General features: G+C 34.8%; 1 protein-coding gene across 4 annotated transcripts in view; it reads right to left on the bottom strand.

Moving 5' to 3' along the window:
* The window catches only part of PTPRZ1 (protein tyrosine phosphatase receptor type Z1), a 192,512-nt gene that overhangs the window by 47,015 nt on the left and 120,013 nt on the right, over positions 1–25,484 (bottom strand). For 2 of the 4 annotated variants that reach the window (XM_015134780.3, XM_015134781.3), the window contains exons 9-12: positions 19,431–19,615; positions 18,004–18,130; positions 11,110–11,156; positions 4,408–5,383 (exon numbers count right to left, since the gene is read on the bottom strand). In XM_015134780.3, coding sequence (XP_014990266.3) covers positions 4,408–5,383; positions 11,110–11,156; positions 18,004–18,130; positions 19,431–19,615 — 1,335 coding nt within the window. 4 annotated transcript variants of the gene reach the window in all.

The following is a 25,484-nucleotide window of genomic DNA, read 5'->3' as shown; positions in this document are numbered from 1 at the left end:
TAATAGTATAGTCTAGCAAGAACATATCAATGTCACTACCTGGTAAAATAGACGGATTCCTGATATTTTCTTTTAGCATAAATCTAATGAAAATTAAGAAGTAACTACTATAATTGAGAACAGATAACAGTTCATATATATGACAGCACTAATGACTACAGTGACCTATGGATTCATTATTCATTCTCACATATCAGTATTTAAGTGTTTAAAATGCAATGTTAAATAGGTATCAATTCATAATACAGAAAAATTTCTCTATCAAAATGTACAAACTTTTAATTGCTGCTGCACTGAAGAAAAAAATATACAACTAATTCAAAAGATGAAATAGCAAAGAGGAAAAATATCCTAATGAGACTGATGTCTATGTTCTGCATTACAAATATTCATTTTTATACAATGAGTGCATTTCGTTACATTAGCCTATCGTTTAACTTACTGTTAAGATTTAGTTTCATTATTAAATTTCAAAATACCTTCACATTTAATAAAAGCAAATTATAAAATTCTTATGACCAATTCAATGAAAGTATTAATTTTCTATACTTAATAGAATTGAACTTCCCTCTTCTTTCCATTGGCATTTAAAGCAGACATCTGTATTACATACACTGCACATAATCTGCTCTAAGAAACATCTGGTCAGTAACCTAATTTGCATAAAATACATTCACAAATGAAATTCATTTCTACAGAAAAATGTTTCGTGTTTTACATCTTGCCATACAATACCTATATATACTGTACATATTAATGCCCTTTATTTAACTTAAAAAGGTGTGTAACAAACAGCAGGCATAAAGTAAAATGTATTTTGATGGTTTACACTGCCCTCTTTAGGCAACGTTAAGATAAAGAAAGAAAAAAAATTAAAATTTTTTTAACTTCATCATTAACTCTCAAAACTTAGTAATAAAACTTTTTTTAAAAAAATAAAGCTCCCCGGCCGGGCGCGGTGGCTCATGCCTGTAATCTCAGCACCTTGGGAGGCCGAGGCGGGTGGATCACAAGGTCAAGAGATCGAGACCATCCTGGTTAACACGGTGAAAACCCCGTCTCTACTAAAAATATAAAAAAATTAGCCGGGCCTGGTGGCAGGCACCTGTAGTCCCAGCTACTCGGGAGGCTGAGGCAGGAGAATGGCGTGAATCCGGGAGGCGTCACTAGACACAGCTTGCAGTGAGCCGAGATCGCGCCACTGTACTCCAGCCCGGGCGACAGAGTGAGACTCTGTCTCAAAGAAAATAAATAAATAAATAAATAAATAAATAAAAATAATAATAATAAATAAAGCTCCCCAAGTTGATATGAATGTGCAAATCAACTAATTCCTTTCTATGAGGGTGTGTCAGAGAGAAGTGCTTATGTTACATTACCCTCAGATTTAATAATTCATTTTATAATTAAATATAATTAGTTTACAACTTATTTTAGAACAAAAGTATGAAAATTAAAATCATCTATAATAGCATACTCTGATCTTATTTTAAAAGCAGAGTACTAAAAATGTATTATGCAAACAGAATTGCCCCCACCCATAAAAGGCATCCTGTAGAGTATGAAATATTGACAATAAATAAAAATTGTTTTGTTTGGAGAGAATCAAATTAAAAACCAAAACGTGTTAAACAATTGTTTGAAATAGTAAATAAAATTATACTTTAGAAACTGGAGACTGATTTCTTGAATGTTTTGATTTTAAAAATGATGATGTACCATTTTACCAAATTTCTATCTGTTCATAATTTTTGTTTTACTTTTAGAGCAAGCAAACCACCACACCTCAATCTGTCCTTCTGATCCATAACTAACCTGCCTCTGAAACGTGGAACACTTCTGAGTTCTCGCTAGTAACAGATGGTGTTGGGGACTGTGGGAATCCAGGAGTTATTTCTGAGTCACCTGCTGCCAGGATCCCATCAGCATCTTTTTCATTAGTGTCTGGAAAACTGAAATCTGTGGAAGTCTCATTCTCATTAAGGCTATCTGAGGTACCTTGCCCTGATCCACTTTCTTCATCACTTGTCAGAACTGCCCATGCTTTAGATTCAGGGCTGAGAGGAAGCAGAGCACTACCAGTCTGAAAGTCATTTTCCTCTTTTCCATCATTGTGCTTTTGGGATAGCCCATTTGCTGATGGTGATTTACCAGGACTTCTGTCCACACCAGTTTGACTGTCTGAGGATACACTTGTGACTCTATTATCTTCTTCAGAATTCTCAGATAGTGAATGTGAGACTGGATTATTCTGATCCATAAGATTGTTTTCGTGGGTGTCTGAATCATTCATTACCTTTTCCTGTGATTCTCTATAGGATGAGCATGACATACACTTATGTATGGATAGGCCATCACTATCTCTGTCATCATCATCATCATCACCATCATCATCATCAGTGTCACCATCTTCACCACCACCCACTAAATCGGCATCAGATCTGGCACTATGACTCAGCTCAGAAGTTGCCTTAGAAGGAAACAGCAACTTGGTTGTGGTTACAGAACCATCTCTGTTGGGAGAAACAGCTGTAATGGCAACATGCCCATTTCCTATAGGAACAGAATGATCAGTAGATACAAATGTATCAGAAGCAACTGTTGGAATATCAGCAAATACCTTATCAGTAACAGAACTTTTGGTGGAGGTTAAAATTTCATCGGAATGTATAAACTTATTTATTAGTGTATTTAATTGTTCATCAATTGATAAAACAGGTGTAGCAAATTCATGCCTTCCTTTTGGGGGATAGGCCTGCTTAATCTCCAAATTGGCCGTTTGGAACAACTCATCATTACTGTACAAAGAAGGTACCACTTGGTGGGAACTTTCACTTTTAAACAAAATTGGTTCGTATTTCTCACTTGCATAAGAAATGGTCAAACCTTGAAGTGAAGCAGAGTGCATATGAGAAGTAGGCGACACATCAAAACCTGGTACAGATGTAGAGTGCAGCATGTTTTCACTTGAAGCAGAATTTGATACAATGAGATGCAATATTGTAGAACTAATTTTATCAACCTTGGGGGTTTCAACCAATATTGGATCACTAGACACAGCTGGAAGAACAGTTTTAAGCAAGGTGTCAACATCAGAAGCCTGAAAGGAAGGTTGTAGCAATACTTCAGTACTAAAAGAAGCTGAGGTCTCATAAAATAAGAGCTGAGTTGAAGGAGATAACATTTCACTAGCAGCAGGGTCAGAGGATGCTGGCTCTGAGTTTGCACTAAGCACAGGTTTAAGTGAAGTATCACCAGATGCTTGAAAGACAGTATATGTAGGTCGAACTGAAAAGTTATTTTCTGGAACTTGACTAATCTCATGATCAAAAACCTTAGTGGTAGTATGAGCAAGGGACCCTGGAAACATGCCCTTGGTGCTAGAAATGGAAACAGAGGTTTCTTGTAAAGATGCATTCAACTTATTTACATTATCATGCATGTTGGGCATGACTGTGCTTTCAGAAGGGTAAACCATCTCATTGAAAGAAGGAATTTGCAGTTCAGTCTCATTTCCATATATTATTTCACTTTTAGAAAGCGCCTTATTATCATCACCAAACACAGATGTTGTATGTGTAAATTCAGCTACAGAAACAGGTGAAGAAATGTTAAGGGCTGTTAGCCCATCTGTGTCAGGTAAAAGAAATTCACTATCAGAAGAGTCTCCAGACCATTCCCCATCACCAGAGAGGGCATGAGTAGGCTGCAGTAATGATGCAGTTGGGGTAATTAACGAAGACTTAGGTATTGGTATATGGCTAGGGCCACTAAATAAGGAACCCTGATATGTTACACCCACAGAATCATGCACAGGTATTGCAGAACTGTAAGAAACAGTGAAGATATGTTGGGAGCCCTCGTTATTAGAAAAGGCACAAGAAGGTTCAGGCCCTGAAGAACGTGCATGCATCATGGCATCACTGCTGGGTGGTTCAACTTGAGAAAACATAAGCGTTTTATAAAGAACACCAGATTCACTACCAAATTCCAGCGTCTCTGAAGCAGCATGAGTAGTGGTCAGATGTGACAGCACATCAGAATACTGAACAAGGCTGGGCTCTAATAGCAAATCACCCCCAGCCACTGGCAGAGAAGCATGCAAGGGCACCTTATCACTCTCGGTAGCTGAAGTAACTTGTGGAAGGATTTGAGAAACTGTATGCAGATGGCGAAACAATTCACTACTGAAGGAAGCAGAGGAAAATGGAAGCAAAGGTGCACCATCATAGGAAGACAGGACGGATTCAAATGACACATCGACACTGGGAAATACAGGCGTAGCATGCAAGGCCGAATCACTACTTGAAGCAGCAGGGGTAGTGTTGAGGATCTGATTGTCAAGCAACAAAGGGGTGACTAGAGGAAAGACTTCACTACTGTAGGAAGGTTGAAGAGGTGTCTCACCATTGTATACCGGTTGGGTTGTCTGCGAGCGTACCACATTGACCGTGGAGACCAAATCCTGTTGTCTGGAGGATGGGGTAAAAGCATGAGGTGTTACCTCAGTTGGGAAGTAGGCAAAGGTAGAATAATGTGGCATTTCCAGATCTGTAACTGAGGGACCCTGTGACATCACTGGGCCTGCAGAAAAGGACTTGGTTGTCTTCTCAGATTCATCAACATGGATCTCAGTGTAATTAGTCTGGAGAAAGCTCTCTCTGCCTGATCCAATATCGGGCTGTGCTGTTACATCTGTAAAGCTAGGAAACCACACATTTCCCTCCACAGAAGGATCCTTTAGTGATTCTTCTGAACCTGATGAAGTTGAATCTTCAGAAGCATTTCTAGCAGATTCTGGTATAAGGACATCGTATGTGATTGTCTCTGGGTTTTCGGAGGAAAATATATACCCTTGGGATATGTTCTCAGAGATGAATGGGATAGCGGAAGTTGCGGGACTGGAGCCTGAAGAATCATCAGCTCCAGTGTCAAGCTTGAAACTGGTCAATAAACTCTCCTCCTCATATTCTGTTATAGAAACTGTATTTAAAGATTCTGCAGTCCCCGACAAGTTCATATGTGGAGATCTAAGAACAGTTTTAGAGCCATCATTTAAAGAGGCTGAAGTACCTTCCACTGTGTGAGGTGGCAGTTCAGTCACAGTCTGAGAAGTCAAGGAAATATCTTTTTCTGTGGCTAATTTAGTGATTGGTTGGGAAGTGGAATTTAAAGATGTGTTGGGAACATCACCCTTTCCAGAGAATTCACTTCCTCTTGTTGGGGATCGGTTAGTCTTGGCTTCATTATATTTCGTCCTTATGCGATTGTAGTGTGTTGTGGTAGAAATCCGGGGTTCCTTTTTCCTGATTTGATTTGTGGCACTGTCTCTACCAGGATTCACAACAGCGTCTTCTTCAACGTCTTTTCCCTTTTCCTCCTCCTTTGAAAAGCAAACAAGATTTAATGAGTCATAAGGAAATAAGAGAAAAAATCTTCATAATATCTTATACTGCCAATCATCACTTGTGGTACCCTGGGAACTTCTTATCCTCATAAAACACCATTCTGTACAATGCATGCTTCTAACCTACAACCTTTATCATCCACTCTCCAGAGAAATAATTAAACGTAATGAAAACACCTAATTCATGGCTGCCTTTATTATAATGCTATGGAAAGAAGTGGTTAAATGAATAGATACCACATATTTAAAAGGAAGACACACTGTAGTTATTTATTGACAGTGTTATTTAATGTGGTATTTATTTTGTTGTTTTTATATTTCTTTGTTCATCAGGCATCAAGGTAAATAGCCATTGTAGCTTATTGTAATAAGAATTGGTGATGAAACTATTTCAAAGACCAAAGTAGTTGAACATTCAGAATACTTAATAATATATTTTTAGAACAAATCATAATTTTAAGGTCATAATAAAGGGAAGATTTAGAACTAAAAGAGGTGTTTGGTTTTATTTTCCCTTTTTACAAAATATTTTCCACTTAAGACTTAGGCAGATACTTCAAAGGCAACTTGTCAAAGTATGATTCTACTCCTAGTTTTTAAATTTTGTGTTTCCCTTAGACTCACCAATCAGGAGGCTGAATCTTCCACGCAATGACCGGGGAAGACTTCTAGTCTTCTGACTAGAAGTCAACCAAGACCTATGCTTTCTCTCTCTCTCTCTCTCTCTCTCTCTCTCTGTGTGTGTGTGTATGTGTGTGTATATATACACACACACATACACACACACACAAAACTGGGCATATTATATCTAACTATATACCTATATACTTAGAAATCTCAATTGTCAAAGTTATCAAGATTTTTTTTTAAGTTTATGTGGGACATGATTTTGTTAGTATCTTTGTACCCAACAACTTGTTAGAATTGTCATTTATTTGATCATCTATTAGATATTTTAAGGCCATGTTACTTAAAAGAAGAAAAATATTACTGAGTACAGCCATTGAGAACTTGACCAATATCAGAAGAAAGAATCTGAATCTTAACCGGGTGTGCTCATGAGCATGAGTCTTACACATGGAAATCTGCACTGTATGAAACACACGATTCCAAGCTTAATGATGGCCTCATTATTTACAGTTTAATTATTTGGCTGGTTGTATTTTCTGAAGCATATGTGACAACTCTAGGAAGTTAGTGCACTTGATCTGAATTATATTGCGTACCAAAAATAGCTACTCTCTCAGATTCCTTTGACACATTTCCTTACAAGTAGTCAGTATTCTTCAAGAAGTTTTACATTCTGTGTGATACCTTGTTCACAAGGACCACCTGAGAGATTTTGCCAAATAATTTCCTAAATAAAATATTCCCATAATCTACAAACCTAAAAACTTCATGCAAAAGGAAATAAGAATAATTTGCCTTGACTTGCTTTTAGGGAAAATTGGTTGGTGCCAATTATCTCTTCTTTCCTTAGAAGTTCTCATAAATATTTGTTTTATAATTTGATCCAGAGTTTTGCTGAGGATCAATATTAAGCTTGGCAGTGTGGAGTTTCTAAACTCTGCCTTGCTTTTGCAAACCTAAATATTTGCCTAGTTTTCTGGTATCACTCCACACTCTTTCCCTCTACCAAAACTCTGTTCAAACCTTCATTTTCCTGTCCTTTCCTCCTATTTTCAGCAGATGGCCTTCCTGTTTACAGGGAAAAGAAGCCACTAGTCAAAAACACACTTCTTCCTAACACTAAAAACAGGGGCCAACCAAGTTCCCCTTGCCCCTCCTGTCCTGTTAGAACTAAAGAGTTGTTTTCCTTCCTTTCTAAAGCTAATTCCCACTTCTGTGGTTTAGATCTATTCCCTATCATGAACCTGGGAATTGAACGTAATTGAGTAGTTCAACCTATTTTGTGTTTCCAATTTGTTTTCTCAAATTCTCAAACAGATCATTCTCATCAGCTTAAATCAACTCCGATCTCTCTTATTTAAAGGGAACACAAAGGAAAACCTCTAATTCACCTTCTAGTTATCATTCTACTTCTCATCTCTCCTTCACAGCAAAAGTTCCCCAAAGATATGTCACCTGTTTTCTCTATATGATCTAACAATGTCTCTTGACTTCCACCATACTATTACATTTCTTTCTCTTTCCTTACATTTCCACATAAACATACTTTATCATATCCTCCTATAAGCAATGTAAATTTTCATAAAATTTTTATTATAATATAATGCTACACACCTCTTCTTGTTACATATTTGGGAAAAAAACTATACAGACATCAGATACAAATGAGTTCTATAACTTTATGAGGTTCAGAACCTCTCAGAACCTGGTGAAGGTGATTAGACCTTCATTAATCCTATCCTACCATATCTTGTTGATCTCTAAAAGGTCACATTGGCTGTGTCAACATTTTAAGAAGAACATATCATTCATGCCCTATGATTACTTTATTCATATCTGACTACAAATATTTTAACACTCTTTCCTACAATTTCTTTATGGAGTTATTGTGACTCTTTCTTCCACTGTAGTTTCGATCTGTGTCATATGTTATCCTTCACAACTTCATTTAAAAAATTCAGTGTGAATCCATGATCATGCTACAGATACTTTGTCTTGGAAAGTCATACATTTCCTTTTGGAGAGGATCTAAGAAATATCCTTCAAACTCTTTTTTTCTATATTCAGGGATTGAAAGTCATTATGAATACATTCCATGCATTTTCTAGCCTGTCATTCATTCCTGCACGAAGCAAAGGAAGTGAATAGTAGATTGGTTAAGCACTGTTTTCATCCCATCTCATAATCATGCTCCAGGAAGACACATTATGACACAGGTCTCTTTCGATTTGACAATATATTATTAATACAACAGTTAATTTCAATACCAAAAACTACTACCAATTTGCCAAGCCAAGCTTACCAATCATTGCTCCTGTATTCTTTATTTTAAATCCCCATCTGTGTGTTGGTAGCTGGCTCCCTCTCCCTTGGCAGTGCCAAGGATTCTTCCAGCTCAAAGAATTAGAGTGGCTGTTTCTTTGGGCCCTACCACCATGGGTAAAGCCCCACAAACCAAATAAGCCTAATGTCATAAGAATTCTTTCTCCTCCTCATTTTCTTCTAGATCATAGCCTTCTATCAACAAGTAATGACATTGATTTTTAATTCTACTCTGCCTTCTCAGGTGACTCCTTTCTCAGTGTATTGTATCTTCTCATTTTACTTTCCACAGCCTCTCTCCACCTGTCTCCATTCTGTTCTAGGTGGGTAGCCAGAGAATGTGGTTATTCCCTGGGAGGTTCCTTACCTAACTGGTCACCACAGGATGACGCTGTCCCATTACAGAGACCACAGAACCTGCTGTGCCATTCTCTCTGCATCTTCTCCTTGCCTTCTTGCCTTTCAGATTTAGATGTAAGAACAAGTCTCTGATATCATTCATCCCAAATGTACAATGCCAACCCCTTGTTTATTTGCATTAAGACTTCCCACACCTATGAATCGTCCTTTTTGATTAAATTAACCTCCATGACTCCACGTGGGTGTGGCATCTGTTTCCTGTTGGGACCTGGGCTGATGCACTGAGGTTCTTTTTTTTCTTCCTATCTAGGAACTTTTCTCTGACTACAACAAGCCAACCTGCTCACACATCTTCACATTCTTCTCTAACAGGAAGATCTGCTTGTGTTTGTCATATATGCAAACGGTGAGACCAGAGGCACCGTGACAGGCATAGCTTTAGGGACCTCTATTGTAGAGTGTATGACAAAAATAAAGATATACCTACATTATGTAAGTGGAATAAGCCAGGAACAGAAAGATAAATACTGTGTGTATTCACTCCTATGTGGAAGCTAAAAAAGTTGATCTCATAGAAGTAGAGTGTAGAATAATGGTTATTAGAAGCTGAGAAATGTAGTGGGGAGGGGGCGACAGGAAGAGATTGGTTAAAGGGTACAAAATTACAGCTAGATAGGAAGAATAAGTTCTAGTGTTCGATAGCACTGTAGAATGACTATAGTTAGCAATAATATATATTTTCAGATAGGTAGAAAAAAGGATCTCAAATGTTTCCAACACAAAAAAATAGTAAATGTTTGAGATAATGGATATGCAAACTACCCTGATTTGATCACTATATACCTCATAAATATGTAGAAGTATATGTTCATTAGAAAATGGGAAATACTTAAAAATTTATATAAAGTCACATGTGTAGCCTATTCACACAGCTACATATTATACTAAATACAATATTATAGTTTTATGTAGAAATTTACTAGTAATTAACATTGGAAGATTTTAAATAACTTTTGTAGGCTTATGGTAAAAGTTGCTTTAGTGCTAATGGCAATAGAGAAGAAAAATAACTAAACATGGATCTTGTAACTAAAGTAACTCAGCATGGATCATGAATCATGGTAATGGGAATTACTATGAAAATAATTGATCATTCCTTGGTCCTTTCTAAAAAATTTGTGATGTGTAATACATATTATGTGAGATGGAACTTAAACAGAATATCATTGACTACATGGCACCAAATACTGAAAAAAGGGCTTACATCAGTGTGTCAGACCAATTATTTGAATTAACAATTCAGCATAAATATAATATCTTTTTTCTTTTTGGACTTAATTCTGTTGATCACTTGTAGGTATGTGTATGTGTATGTGTATGTGTGTGTGTGTGTGTGTGTGTGTGTGTATATATATATCTCCATATGCATGTGAACATGTATGTACACATACAAATAAAGATATTCTTAGCTGAAATCTATAAACTCCTGTAAAAAGGTAGACTGGTCATTTTGGAAAAATAATCCCTTGTGAGAGAGACTAGGCATAAAATGCATAAAATATCAAGATAGTTTTTACCTGTGAAAGACCTAATTGTTATTTATTGCTGGATAACAGCACTAGTTATCACACTTTTATCAGCTCCTACACAATCTATACACACGTACACAGTCATGCTATCATCAACAATAGCACCTGAACTGAATACATAATTTCAGTTATGATGAACAGCACATTAGGGCATACGATGAAATATAAAATATATTAAACAATCATTTCCTCTCTATTTAAAAAAAAAATGTTAAAATTTATAGTCTCAAATATCTGTAAATTTTATCTATAAATAGTATAGACTACTCATAGTATAAGTGCCTGTTGTCAGCACAATGTCCTTCGAGTAAAAGAATATTTATCAAATTAAATAATAAACAATTTAAATGGGCAAAAATATATATATAGTTTATATTTTGGGCCATATTTATCGTTGATCTATCAACATTGGTTATTTATATATAAACTGTAGCAATATTGAAAACTGGTTAAATATAATTTTAGTTCTTCAGAAAAATTTTGACACTAAAAAAAATTCCAGTTTATAGCTGTATTGCGTAGCTATAACTATTTTTAGAGTTCATTGTTTTTTTCTTCATCACCATTTATATTTCTTGTTTTTTAGTACTATATCAATCAAAACATCTTTCAACTTCTTCATAAGAGAATCATGTATATCAATTATGTAACTATCTATATATAAAGCTTAGCAACTAACCCCACAAACAATGAATCGTGCAACACAACTTTTATTCATGTGGCAATACCTAACACCTAAGCAACAATTCAAAATAGACCGTTGAATATTAAAACATTTAAATATAAAAATGGCTATGATACCTTGATTATTTCTTCAGTTCCAATTAATTCAGGAAAAAGATCAAGTTCTACAAAATTAAAAACAAAATTATTAAAGTTTTTATTCAACTATTTCAGCCTTTGTGGATTTACCTTTTGGTGAAAGAAAAAATTAAAAAGAACCAAAAAGTTAATGTCAGCTTTGAAAATACAGACTTTCTCACAATAAAAATTCCAAATTTTAGTTTTCAACATTACTGAACACTACAACACAACACTACATAAGCTTATATGTAACTCTACCCAAATCTTGATCTCTCTCTCCCACTCCACTCCCTTCCCCATTCCTTATATATAACTCTACCCAAATCTTGATCTCTACCTCCCACTCCACTCCCTTCCCCATTCACCACTCCCCCAAGTCTGATTGAAGCTAAGAACGGAGAGGAGGTCAGTGAAACCGATAAAACTAAGTGTAAAGAAACGCAAATAATTTTTCATCAGTGCACAGTTACTTTCATCCTTAGCAGGGCTGATAAAAGCATGGCTGGGGAAATGCCAGGGATTTTCTGGAGAACTGGTAGAATTTATTTTCTTATTCAGCTACCTCTTCCTTAAGTTTCTATTTTGACCGAGGACAAATAATTATCTTTACTCCTCAAATCTGGCCTCATACCTATTTCTATACAGGGTGCTGCAACAGGTAAAATGAAGAGTGTTTTCCAGCAGGTTCCAGCCTTGCTGTCATCAAGAAGAAGTAACAGGGTGAATCTTGTGCATTCTCCCCAGGGAAACTCAGCTAATGCTGTTTACTTAAAGAATCTGATGACCAGGATCATTCAAGTCTGTTTGTCCCAACAAATCAGAATGAACGTATGAATATCTCAGTGCTAAAACAGGACCTGTCAGGGAATGTCAGGGAAGACTAAGCTGGTTCTTTCTTTTCCTAAGAAGGAATCTAGCCACTCTACCACATTACTGAGGGGCCAGAGGAGAATTTTTCTTTAGTCTTGGTCTGAACTGCCTGGGTCATTAAGAAGATGGTAGACAAAGTAACTGTGAGGTTTGAGCATTATTATAATGATGTTCTTCAAACTCCCATGGCTTTATGGAATCTCAGGCTATCACCACAATTTATGCTCTGCACTATCCTAATGCTGCTTATGTTCTATGTTTTATGTCCTCAAAGGAAATGTATACTCTATAGAAATTTCAAGGTATAACTGAACCAACATTAAATGTTTATCATACCCAGGTCTGTTTTCCAACACAAAGTTTCTTGAGTTTATTTTTATCAAGACTCCTGGGTATTAATATATTGAAAACTGTAAAATGAGAATTCACGTGAAATCTGTTAAGCATGCCTAGCTCCCAAGAAGATTCAGATAAAGTTAATACTTTTGACAACTTAGCTGTTTCAAAATTACTTAACGTAAACAACTTCCTGTAATTTAAAAAGGAAAGTACTCACTAGAGACAATCACAATCTTACTTTTAATTCTCACTTTTTTTCTTGTTAAAACTAACCATTTTATTTTGATCACTAGTGGTCTCCTTCTATTTTTCTTCCTATGAAATCTCCTTTCCTCACCATCTGTTCTTCATGCTCTTTATTTTTTACGTTTCCAAACTAAAGTGATTTCAATCATCTCAAACACTTGTGTTTTTGTAATCGCCATGCAAATTAATACATGTGAATTTAAAAATGAGATACAACTAAACTGTGACAGACAAATGACCTTCCATATGATTTTCTAAAAGCTATGACCAAAGAAGTTCATGCATGTAAAAAATCTTCAAATTAAGCCCATTAGACAATACCTAGTTTTACTGAAAATAATTTGAAGTGTAGCCACTCTTTTTCATAGACTTGTGAAATATTTAATGCTCACAATGGCAAATCATAATCAAATACTTGTTAGTGGTGCACATACTGTAGGTTTTTCCGCTGTTAAGAGACTATGGAAAAAATATCAACTATTTTCCATTTGTTTCAATATGCTTAAGAAGGTGTTTAAAATTTTTTTAAAATGGTCTAACTCCACCTAACTTCATACTTTTAATGGGCAAATATAATTTTCTTATTTAATCATAATAAGGGTTGGGGAAGGGTATGTATAACTATCACGTTGAGGATTTATTTCCTTTTTTCTTCAATATTTTTAGTGTGTATTGCATTCGACTTATTTTTATCATTTTACCAGAGCATCAACTAACTATAGGGATTATGGTTTCCTTTCAGTAAATTACAATACAGGGTTTTAATCCAATCACATCCCCTAACGAATATTAATGACTTATACTATAATTGGATTGCTGCTTATTGTAATAAAACCAATACTTTCTCTTTAGGCCTCCTTAGCTCTGGGGCAACTTGTGTGGTCCTAGGCAGGTCTCTGAGCCTCCCTTCATTCCTTGGCACTCTCATGGGTGAGCACCCCCACGTGTTGGCACATTCATATTGCTGTGTATAAATCCACCTTGAAGGCTCTTTATTCTGGTTTCCAACTGGACTGAGATCATTTGAACTGACTGAAATTCCCAGGAACACTTCAATACCTCTATTTCTTAGAATCCAGAAGTCTTTTGCTGAGTCTCCTCAGAACAATTTTGAAATAAAATAATTTTGAAAGATTGTTTCTGTCTTCCTAAAGATTTTGAAGCCATAATTCTGGATCTGTTAATTCAACACCCTGAACTCAAAGTTTAGCTCTGCTGATGGGCACAAGCTCTCATACTGGGTACCCCTAAACCTGCTGCTTTCTCACAAGTAATAACTGATATTTTAGTAACCACTGGTTGGAGTCAGGCACTACTGATATATTAAATAGTTCAAAAATTATACTGATGTATAGAATCCTCTCTGTTCATCAAAATAGACTCCAGAAAGGATAGAAAAAGTCTGATAGTGAAGAACTAGCAGTATTTTTGTTTTGAGTGAACACCTAAATTCACATTTTTGTAATAACTGAACAAAAACTGTTGACTCATTCTGGTTTTGTTTTAGGACACAAGTAATGTTAGATTAAAAAAGCACATTAGGAACACATTCATTTTTTATAGCACAAAAAAGCAACACTGATGTAGGTGAGCAAGCAAGGCTTATTTAATTGTTTGAAGATAAGCCAAGTTTCACAGTGCACAAAATAAAAGCAGTGTAGACTGCAACTGCTTCAAGCTGTAATTCTGCATATAATAATGTAATAACACTAATAGGAAGGATGGTACAGGTAGAGTAAGGACAGATGCATGGTGACTTAACAAATTGTTATACAACTGAAATCACACAGTAACAAGAAAACTGTTGATTTAATTCATCATGTATTTAAATCTAACACATGTAATTATCAAGGCCCTAAAACATGTACTTAAATAATCCCTCCATAACTGTATGTTAATTAGCTCTATCTTATATAAGAGAAATAAACATAATTAACTTAGTAACAATAAGATAAATATATTTATGAAATTATTTATTCATAAATATAATTCTCTAAGAAGTCTTTTAAAAGAATATACATTTCTTTTTAACACTAAAGAGGCTCCTTGACAAATTTAAATTAATTTCCGAATGCAAACTTACACATTTTTTTAAATGGCAATTTGAAATAATACTTAATGTGCATTAGTTTATGGTGATACTTTTGCACACAAGTGTAATTAAAAGGTACAAAGAATAATGTAAGCAAATTGTTAATTTAAATGCACAGTTTTATCAAATTTAGGAAATTAAAGGCACTATTTGGAAGACTGATTTTTTCTTCAGGGAAACTGATTAAAATATTTGAAATCTGGCTGGGCACGGTGGCTCACGCCTGTAATCCCAGCACTTTGGGAGGCCGAGGCAGGTGGATCACGAGGTCAGGAGTTCCAGACCAGCCTGGCCCACATGGTGAAACTCTGTCTCTACTAAAAACACAAAAATTAGCCAGGCATGGTGGTGAGTGCCTGTAATCTCAGCTACTCAGAAGTCTGAGGCAGGAGAATCGTTTGAACCTGGGAGGTGGAGGCTGCAGTGAGCCAAGATTGCACCACTGCACTCCCGCCTGGGTGACAGAGCGAGACTCCACGCCTGTAGTCCCAGCTACTCCGGAGGCTGAGGCAGAAGAATGGCGTAAACCCGGGAGGCGGAGCTTGCAGTGAGCTGAGATCCGGCCACTGCACTCCAGCCCGGGCTACAGAGCAAGACTCCGTCTCAAAAAAAAAAAAAAAAAAAAAAAAAAAAAAATATATATATATATATATATATATATATATATTTGAAATCCATCAAAGAATGACAGCAGTTATAAACTACCATCTTCATTTCTTTTTAACAAAAGCAATAAACAATACAATATTTAGTAAACAGTTTATCCTAAATAATAACAGAATAATTAAATAGGCTACATTACAGTTACCAAGCTAATAAAACAGCATGATTAACAGAACCAAGTGGTAGTAATAAAAACCATGAAATAAGCAGCAAACTCAAAAGCCACTTACATCTATATTCGTCACAAAAATAATAAAATTCACAAATCTTGTAGGCACCAAACCTGTTTTACCAAGCCACAAGATAGTATCACTGTCAAGACTTTCATTGGGATATATTTACCAAAGAAACAATAGATAAGACAATGTAATTTCAATACTGAATTGTAAATACGTGGATAAAAATGCCATTGCAGCCTTTCAGATGAGAAAGAATAACTCCTAAGAGAACCAATTTTTTTTTTTATAAAAAAATAGGATAATCCCAAACTTTGGAGGAACAGGCTTTTGATGCAGGAATTTTTGGTAGAAATAATAGGGAATAATCTACCTAAGTTTGTAATCCTTGGCTTTTAAGAGGCATAGCATATCAAAACATCAAATCAAATACCATCTTTTACTAACACAGCATTACTATACAAAATGCCTTAAGAGACTGAGGCATCCATGGAGATTTAACGGTGTATCCAAACAAGCATCTCATTATTACAATGTTCAATAGTGTCCCGGTCCTTTAAATAAACAGAAATTTTAAGTTATAATAATATTTATTATTTAGTACAAATGTGAAAATACAACAAATGATAGAAGAATATTAGACTTTGTGCCAATATAAAGTCAGTCTTACAGGATCACTCAGAAATCACTTATGGAGAAAATACATATTTAATCTGTTTCTTTCATATGCAATAAGTTTCTCCAAAAAAGAAAAAGACCAAAAAAATTCAGAACATTTAAAGCTTTGGCATAGCGAATAAAGTAGGAAACAGTGTAAAAATAAATGGGTAAAAGTAGTAATTTTTTGCCAACTCCTGAGAAATTATTTTATGTATGAAATTAGAGTAGCATAATTAAATCAAGGTAAGAAAATTGAGTGAATGTGTTCAATATACTTCATACTTAAAATGCATAAATAAGGGTAGAAGAGATTTTTGTATATGCCATATTTCAATCAATTCACATATGGTGCTGGTCGACATGATCAAAGTTATATGGCTAAAGGTGTCATTTTCTGGATAGCTCATTGTGGGGAACTTTGGTGAGGGTTGCCATGCAATGGTGTGGTGTGATATGGCATAGTTAAAATCACGGTCAGTTATTTTGATACTCACCTTTCAATAAGACTTAGAGCTCACATTCCATTAAAAAATAACCTGATTTTGAAAAACAACGCTAAATAAAGGCAATAAGAAAGATGGTTATACCCAGGCCATGAGGCAGGTCATAAGAAATATTAAATAATGATATTGCCATCATGGTAGTAGTAATATTCATTAGTTATTAATACCAAGTTGGGAGATACCTTGGCAAGTTTTATAGCCTGTAGTTTGGAATGATGAGTACTACAATATCTGATGCTCTGACATATAGTCTTTAACTTAAAAAGTCAACTAGTAAGAACAGCTATAGGTGATCAATGAGCAATTACTTTATTTAAGCTCATGTTGGATTAAAGTCCCTGCTACAGCATTTAGACAGCAATGCAAACCGCGCACATCAGTTTTCCTGCCATAGGTAAAACTGAAATAGGCTATAATTAATATAATTTGTAACCATTCACTTACATTAAAATTTGTAAAAGTTTCAAGGAGTAGGCTCCTAATATGGATGACCAAAGAATATATATATATTTACATATGTATGTTTGCAGATGTACGTGATTATACATATGTAGGTGTATATATACATATATATACTTCTAGTCTATTATTTAAAACTGCTTATACTAACAAGAGGAACACTAACTTAATAATTTTAAACTGTCAAATTATGATGGTCAGCATTTGATTCAGTTATTGCATATGCTCTAAGATCAAAAGATTTTCCCATATATTTAGAGAAGGTGCATGCAAATAAAACACAAGTAGAAACAACTTTTACTTGTCTTGTTTTTGGGAAAGAGTAAGGGCAATCAACCAAGAGGAAAACACCCCACTCCCTATAACCAAACTATAAAAAGTAGAAAAATAGATCTAAGACAAACTCTTGAGATGCTTTGTATAGATACTTGAAAGTACCTCACATTGTATAGATATTTGAAAGTACCTCACATGGCCTTAGGATCATGTATATACTTACTACATAATGCTTTGGGGGCTGAAAAAAGGAAATAAATACAAATTAAACCAACTCTTAATTATCCAAAATAACAGTCTCAACATTTACATAATAATTTTCATTTAATGATCATTACAATATTATAAATATGTTTAGTCGTTCTTATTTTACAAATGGTAAACTCCAATACTAAGGATAAATTTAGTTATTGTCCTGCACCAGACCTGCTGAATGAGAAATAGGTCCCATGCCTCAAAAAATTAACTGGCAATCCAGACTTAAGAGAAAATCACTTTGCCTTTTGGCTAAAAGAATATAAAGTTAGAGAGAAAGCATCAATGCATACAGTAATTAAACTAACCTCATTTATTGAGCTAATATATAGATGTATCTGGCGGTACTTACCAGGATTATCGGTAGGCATGTCGACAATCAGTTGGTCGCTGTATTTTCCATATAAGCCATTAGTGCATATGGCTACTATTTGAAGAACATAACTCATATTGGGTAGCAAATTATTGAGAATAGCACCCTAAAAGAAAGATGTTAGTAATTATACAAATGTTATTCTCATAGGACTACTAACACACTAGGTATCTTTCCTAGAAAACTTTTTCTCACTGGTCCATGGAAAATACTTCTATTTTATTAACCTAAGGAAAAGTTTATGTAATGTTGCTTAGTTAAACTTGTGGTATTTGTGAATTATGAAGAACTGGAAAACTAGGCTTTTTTTTTTTTCTTTTTAAAAATCAGATTTAGTTTTAGGAAGTTTCATTTTTAGCCAGAACTCATCAAATTCATAAATGAGTACCACAAACTAAAAATTAATATTTTAGACAAATAAATGGGGAGCATGTGCAAATAAGGAGCAATGTGAAGAAGTGAACAACTAAGTTATGTCTTTTTCTTGACAATATATATGCAAGAACAGTAATATAATTATCTTCTTCACATAATTATGAAATAAACATATTATCATTTATTTCACAGATCATTGTGTCTCCATATTCTAGGCGACTGAATTAAAAGATTACTAAAATTTTATCCATTTTGTCCACATGATATGAAACACAATTAACAATGAGTTTTTATTTAAATGCAGCTTCCCAGGACTTGTAAGACTCTAGGACTCTAGGTGCCTGAGGCAGAGTCCAGTGTCCTTGAACCTGCAGTGGGGACTTTCTGGACCGACATCCAGATGAAGGTTTGTCAACTACACCCTAATCTATGGCCAACATTTCCCTACCAGAGCAAAGTTTAATACTGACATGTTCAGGCCACAAAAGGAATCTGTACTTATTTGCACGCGCTGGTGGAGGGAGGCAGGGGTGGATCTTTTTGTAAGAAATTTGGTCTTACATCCCCAAAGTTCTGACCCAATCATGACTTCCCAGCTGTTATCTGAAAATTTTTTGGTACAACAAACAGGACTTGTATGTCCCCTACTCTACTCTTCCTGTGCTGATATAGCATAATGGAAGACACAATATAAAATGTATCAGGGCACTGAGATTCTGGCCCTATTCTACAACTGCAATCTTAAGAAAGGCCATACTAAATGATCTCCAGTTCATAAGTCATATGTATCTACTCTATAATGTTATTGTTGGTAAAGTTATGTTATCCATTTAATTAAATATAACTTTTGACATAATTTAGTATAGCTTCTAATTTAAAAATTTTTTTAATTTAAAAATACTCACCCCACCCCACCTTCACATAAAGTCTAAAAGTAATGGAAGAAAATAACATATAACCATTTGTAAGTTCTTACCTTGGAAATTAAATTATAATGTTACCATATGTAAAACAACTGATCATATAGTTACCAAGTCTTGATAGCCATCTGTCAAAAATTCATGCTTGGTTTGGTCCTCTCCGTCCAACTGCTGGTACAAAACTGCAAACTTCTCAATCATGGTATCATAAACAACTCGAGGCCTTTCCCATGTAACAAGAAGGCTGGTATAATTCTCTGGGTCAGCCTGAACATTTTCTGGTTCTGAACTACAAACTTCAGAGAGAAAAAAAGTACAGCTGTTGATAGAACTTAGCCTTGAGGACTTGAGTAAATAAAACATATTCTATAAAAAATTTATTGTGTTTTATTTCAATATAAAGTACAAAGTTACACTTTTCCACTGTGGAGATTTTGCTTATTCCATTTCCTATATCTAAAACACTCTTTCCTCCCCTCTTAACTCTATCTGTTCAAATCCCAGCTTTCCATTTTGGAAAGGTCTTGGTCAAATGCTACCTCCTTCATTACACACACTAATCTCTACTGAAGTGATCTCTGTCACTGTCAATCATCTATTTTATCATTATTACTGCATCGTTTGCATACTTCCATATTATTTTTTCCTGAACGAATCTTGACTCCTCTAGTGGATTATAAACATAAGAACTATAGCTCTGTAGTTCTATATTGCCTAGAACATTGTTTTGAATATCTTTGGCATACAGATTCATTCTTAGAAATAAATGAACAAAGAATATCTGCAGGTTCATGGTGACTTAATTTCTCTTGTTTGGTACCTGAAAATCTGTTCAGTTCAGGGTGTGGATAATTTCAGTTATGAAAGACATACTATTATTGGAACATTTTGTTCTTAAAGAATCCTTGAACTAATTAAAAATTCCCAACCAAAGAAAACCTAAAATTGCCATTTCAGTATTTTTCAGATGTGCTGACAAAAATCCCATTTTGTTATCATAAGTAAATTAAGAAAATAATTTTAGGGAATTAAAAGACTTGTTTGTTTCATCTGAAAAAACAGTATTATGAAAATCATTCAGAGACTTATTAAAATGAATTCAGGTCCATGCTGGGAATCAAGCCCCAAATTTAGTCCCATCAGAGAGTGCCCTGGTACTTTCCAAAATGCATTTCTAATGTGATAGTTTGGACTAATTTGGAGAAGAAAAACTATAACATTTTATGGTATTTTACTAATGAAGCACAGTAATAGATATCTCTTCACAGGCCAGACAGATTTGCAAAGTAGAAGGAGAGAAAGATCTCTCAGGCTGAATATTAATTAATATACTTACAGAATCTGGTCTTTGTTTTCAGGTGATACCTGAAGTTACAAAGCCACTCGATGAGAGCATGTGGTAGACTTAGGTAAATCAGTCATCACTGATACAAAAACTACAAGGACTCAAAAATATGTTAACAGCTGCCGCCGATTGTGACCAAAATGCCTTCTCTCTGCTAGTTTGCAGTTCACCTCCTGAACACAGGAGGGCACCCACAACTAACAATTGGTCTTATAAATGGAAACAAATTTTACATATATTTAGTAGTCACAATTTTAGCATATGTACAATATGCTAGCAGTGGTATAGCATATGTACCATATGTACAGTATGCTAGCAGTGGTACAGAAATGATTTAAAAAATATGAATATATATATACCTTTTAAATACGTGAATAGCTTTATATCAGTTAGAAATTATTTTTCACTTCAAACCTTTGATGTTATTTTTTGTTTAGGGAGGGCTTAGGTTGGGGTGTTCCTTTAGAAATAAAAGAAAAATTATTTCATTATCAAAAAACACGAATTCAGAATGAGAATGTATTTTAATTTAGGTCTATACTACATGATGTTACTCTACTGAGTGAGACTTCTACTAATGTCCAGCAGATGGCAGAAGACCTTCAAATTGTCTCAAATGAGCTATTCACGTTTATATCATTGGAGCAACAACCTCCTTCTTGCTTCTAATGAATCCCAAGTTCACTTTCAGAGAAGTTGGCAGTTACTCTGGACAATATCATTTGTAGATTTTTGTCCTCGAAAAAGCAATCCCACTTTTTTACAGAATGGGAATGATTTAAAGTGAACTATACTCTTCAAGATGAAACTGTTTTGAAATGCATTAATTTTATGCATATATACAAAGCATAACAGTCTCTTGAGAAAAAAAAAAAAGGATTCATTGCAAAATATCTAAAGGACTACTGCCTAAATAGCAGAAACTACTTTGGTTGGATGTCTATGTTTGTCTCGCCTTAATAGTAGCAATCAGTAGATGTGTCAAAATTTATGAAGCAACATTAATATAAAGTAGAGCTCCAAAAAGAAAGTTATATTTTCTTGCCCATAGGTTTTCACTTCTTGTAAGAGTTTGTTAGTTATTTGTTTAATAGTTTGAGTTTATATTTTAATTAGAAATGTATTTTTTAAATACTTGTGTTTATTGATCATCAACAATACAGTTGCATGTTATCAAGCTTTAGGTAAATCTTTTTTTTTTAGATGTGGAGTCACAGGATCATATGGTGAAAAAAACATACATACTTTAGAATGTTATTAACAGAAAAGCCTATATTTCTATATGTAGTTTATGATCTTGCCAAAGGGTTTCCTTTCTATAAGATAGAACTGAATCTTTCAAATAACAATTTAGTTAATTCCATATACACTATTTGGTGTTCAAACCATGGAATGAACATAGAAGAAGAGATTAATAGACACTAAATTTTCCAGGTTTTGCATATATTTCCTATTGAAATCAGCTCAATTATCTTTTTAAAATTTTATTATTATTATTATTATTATTTTAGACAGAGTCTTGCTCTGTCTTCCAGGCTGGAGTGCAGTGGCACAATCTTGGCTCACTGCAAGCTCCTCCTCCCGGGTTCATGCCATTCTCCTGCCTCAGCCTCCCGAGTAGCTGGGATTATAGGAGCCCGCCACCACACCCAGCTAAAGTTTTTTGTATTTTTAGTAGAGATGGGGTTTCACCATATTAGTCAGGATGGTCTCAATCTCCTGAACTCATGATCCTCCCGCTTCGGCCTCCCAAAGTGCTGGGATTACAGGCGTGAGCCACCGCACTGGGCCAGCCCAATTACCTTATTAGAAGCATATGTACTCTGTAAAGTACGTTTTCTGGATTGAAAATCAGTAACGTTTTTCCAGATGAATATGTACTCAGACATCAAATACAAGCTGCTATAGAGTAAAATAGTAACAAAAATATAATTTTCCTGATCATGAGAAGTTCGAAACTGTTGAAGCTTCATTCCCTCCCTCAGGACTACATTTCACATACTGATTCCTTTCCACATCTACATGTGATCTGGCTCATAGTTACTGATTCTTCAGGAGACACTGGCTGAGAAGAAGAACCTAATTGCTGGTTATTGCAGGCTTCTGGCTGTGAGTCTGGGGCCCATGTCAAGTCACACAGAGTACAAGTAAATGGCACTGTACCATACATGAACAGTGAGCAAAGAATCCTCACTATAAAGAATGAGAATGTAGTCTCCTTTATCAGAATGTAGTATCCTTTATGTGTTCTTGCTTTAAAAACTTATTTTTAACATTCCACTCTCATCTGCTTGATTCTAGGCACTCTAGACATACAGAAGAAGAAGGTAGTGTCTGAGCCTTTAGATGCCCATTCCTGTGATAGCTTTCAAACACTTAGATTCAGTAAGCTCTCAGATGTAACGAGTGGTTTTAGATTCTAAATTCTGCACTCCACTGATAGAGGAATGTATTAAAAACTTACAAAAAATTCTGCCATTTAGGCCAAATTAGGAAATTCTTTTCAAATTTATACACATTTCCTACTAAAAATGGTATAAGCTTCTTAAGCTTTTAGCTGACACAAAGTCCTGTGCTTTATCATTCATCCTGTCATTACTTAAATGAAGAGTGAACACCTACTACGTAGGAATGGACATGATCTGTGGAACCAGTGCCAAAATATTAGTACGCAAAGCACTGAGTGACATGAGGAAAAAATGAAGAAAAAAAGAAAAAAACAGAGACAGAGAAATACAAATGCATTCCTTGGCTGTGACAAATCTTTGTTCATCAAGAAAGTTGATGCAGATGACCAAGGGGAGATAGGAGATTCCTTCCACTTCTGTTGCTCTCTAGCCTGCCCTGGAAGAAGCACAGTCTGCCCTGAGGGAGAAGGCGCAGTCTTAGCTTCAGGTATTACGAGTAAAATGTGGATTGATACGAAATGGCAGGGAGGTGATTCTTAGCTAGTGGCAGAGAAAATGTCATAATTACCCGAGACTACACTAGGTCTCACTCAGTTATTTCCCACTAATTTGAAGTTCTGTACAGTATAACAGTTCATGACAAAAGTGCTTCATAAATACATGCTAATAAGTACACCACTTCCTTATTTGAAGTTTATGACCTTCATTTTTAAAAGTAGTAAGACAATGACTACTGGGAGAAAAGCTGAATGACTTACAGACCCAGAAGGTAACCAACGAGGTTGTGACTTCTCCTCGGGCAGTAGCAGATCCTAATACAACTGATGTAAACATTTACACAAATGTTGAATGTAATTGGAAAAATCTATCCCTGTTTTGTACTTCTGAATGATTACATATTCACTTTAGATACTACTAGGTATCTACTAGGGAGGCTGAGGCAGGAGAATCGTTCGAACCCAGGAGGTAGAGGCTGCAGTAAGCAGAGATAACAGCCACTGTGCTCAAGCCTGGGTGACAAAGAGAGACTCTGTCAAAAAAAAAAAAAAAAAAAAAGACAGTTTTCACTAACTCTTTCAAGACCAGATGGTTGTATTAAATTCTGTGATCCTTAGAAGAGCCAGTGTCCATTCCATGATGCCAAAAAGAAATGCCTTCCTAATAAATGGCAGCTCTCCATACAAATGGAAATACAGAGGTTTGAAGTTCTGATAAAATATTCATTAATTCACAAATAATCTATTGAGCGCCTGCTGAGAATGCAAAAAATGAGTAGGGCCTGGTCCTTAAGCTTACAGAGTTTATATGAATATATAAATCTCACGTGGTTTTTGCAATTATTTATAATGTATTTCTAAAAATACATTTTCCTACAATGCATTTATTGAGAGCAAGATTTTGACAATTTTTTTGCTAGCTTTTACTTCTCCTCCTGGTCAAAATGAGGATATTAGATATTTATAATGACAAAAAATATGTGAACTGAATGTACAAAATTGAGGAACTGATTAAGGTTTAATATATAGTTATAACTATATGATGGAATACAACATAAAAATTAAGAATGATATATTAAAGGTATAATATGAAGTAAAAAAAATCAGTAAACAGACATGTGGTATAGTCTCATTTTTTTGTGAAATATAATAACATTTTTAAAAATTTTCAGAGAAAGACTTGGATGGATCTTTACCAAAATCTTCATAATAGTTATCTCTGGGTAGTGTAATTACAGGGTATTTGTATTTTTTTCTGTGTCCTTATCTATATTTTCTACGTTGTATAAGTTCATGCAGTAAAAATTTATTTTCAGATTGAATTTAATAGAGATCAAAACTGAATATAAATACAATCCTCAATTCTTATTCTCAAATTCAGTTCCAAAGGAGATAGTATATCCATTGAGAAAAAAACTTTCATAAGAACACAGTATTTCTATGCACAAGACAAATGATAATAAATGCTCACTGAATGCAAAGACTCATGATGAGAAAAGCAAGTCCTAGTTTGTGAAGAAAGAAACAACTAATTGCTAAGAGTCTAATCAGATTCATGTCTCCTCTTTTTTCACTGCAAAAATAAAATCAAGTAGCTCACTTCTTTATAATGATTTCAGTAAATGCAGACTGTTATATAATGGGCATCTATAAAAATTATTACCTAATAAATCTTGATATGCTAGGTGTTCATTATTGTTAAGTACGATAATTTTACAGAGGATTAACAGAGTCAAAATGAAGAATGTAAATTATTTAGGTATTTTTTTCAGTCACAGAGGAAACTATTTCTTAACAATTCTATCATAATACTGATACTACCTTTTTAAAATTAGAATCTTTCTTTTCCTGGAATGATCTTTAATTTTGAACATGAACTGTACACACAGCTAATACTACTGTACTGTATTCTTCT

This window comes from Macaca mulatta, chromosome 3 (assembly GCF_049350105.2).
Source record: "Macaca mulatta isolate MMU2019108-1 chromosome 3, T2T-MMU8v2.0, whole genome shotgun sequence".
Classification (NCBI taxonomy): Eukaryota; Metazoa; Chordata; class Mammalia; order Primates; family Cercopithecidae; genus Macaca; species Macaca mulatta.
Note: the sequence above shows the minus strand (reverse complement) of the source record. Positions and strands in the feature narration are given on the sequence as shown.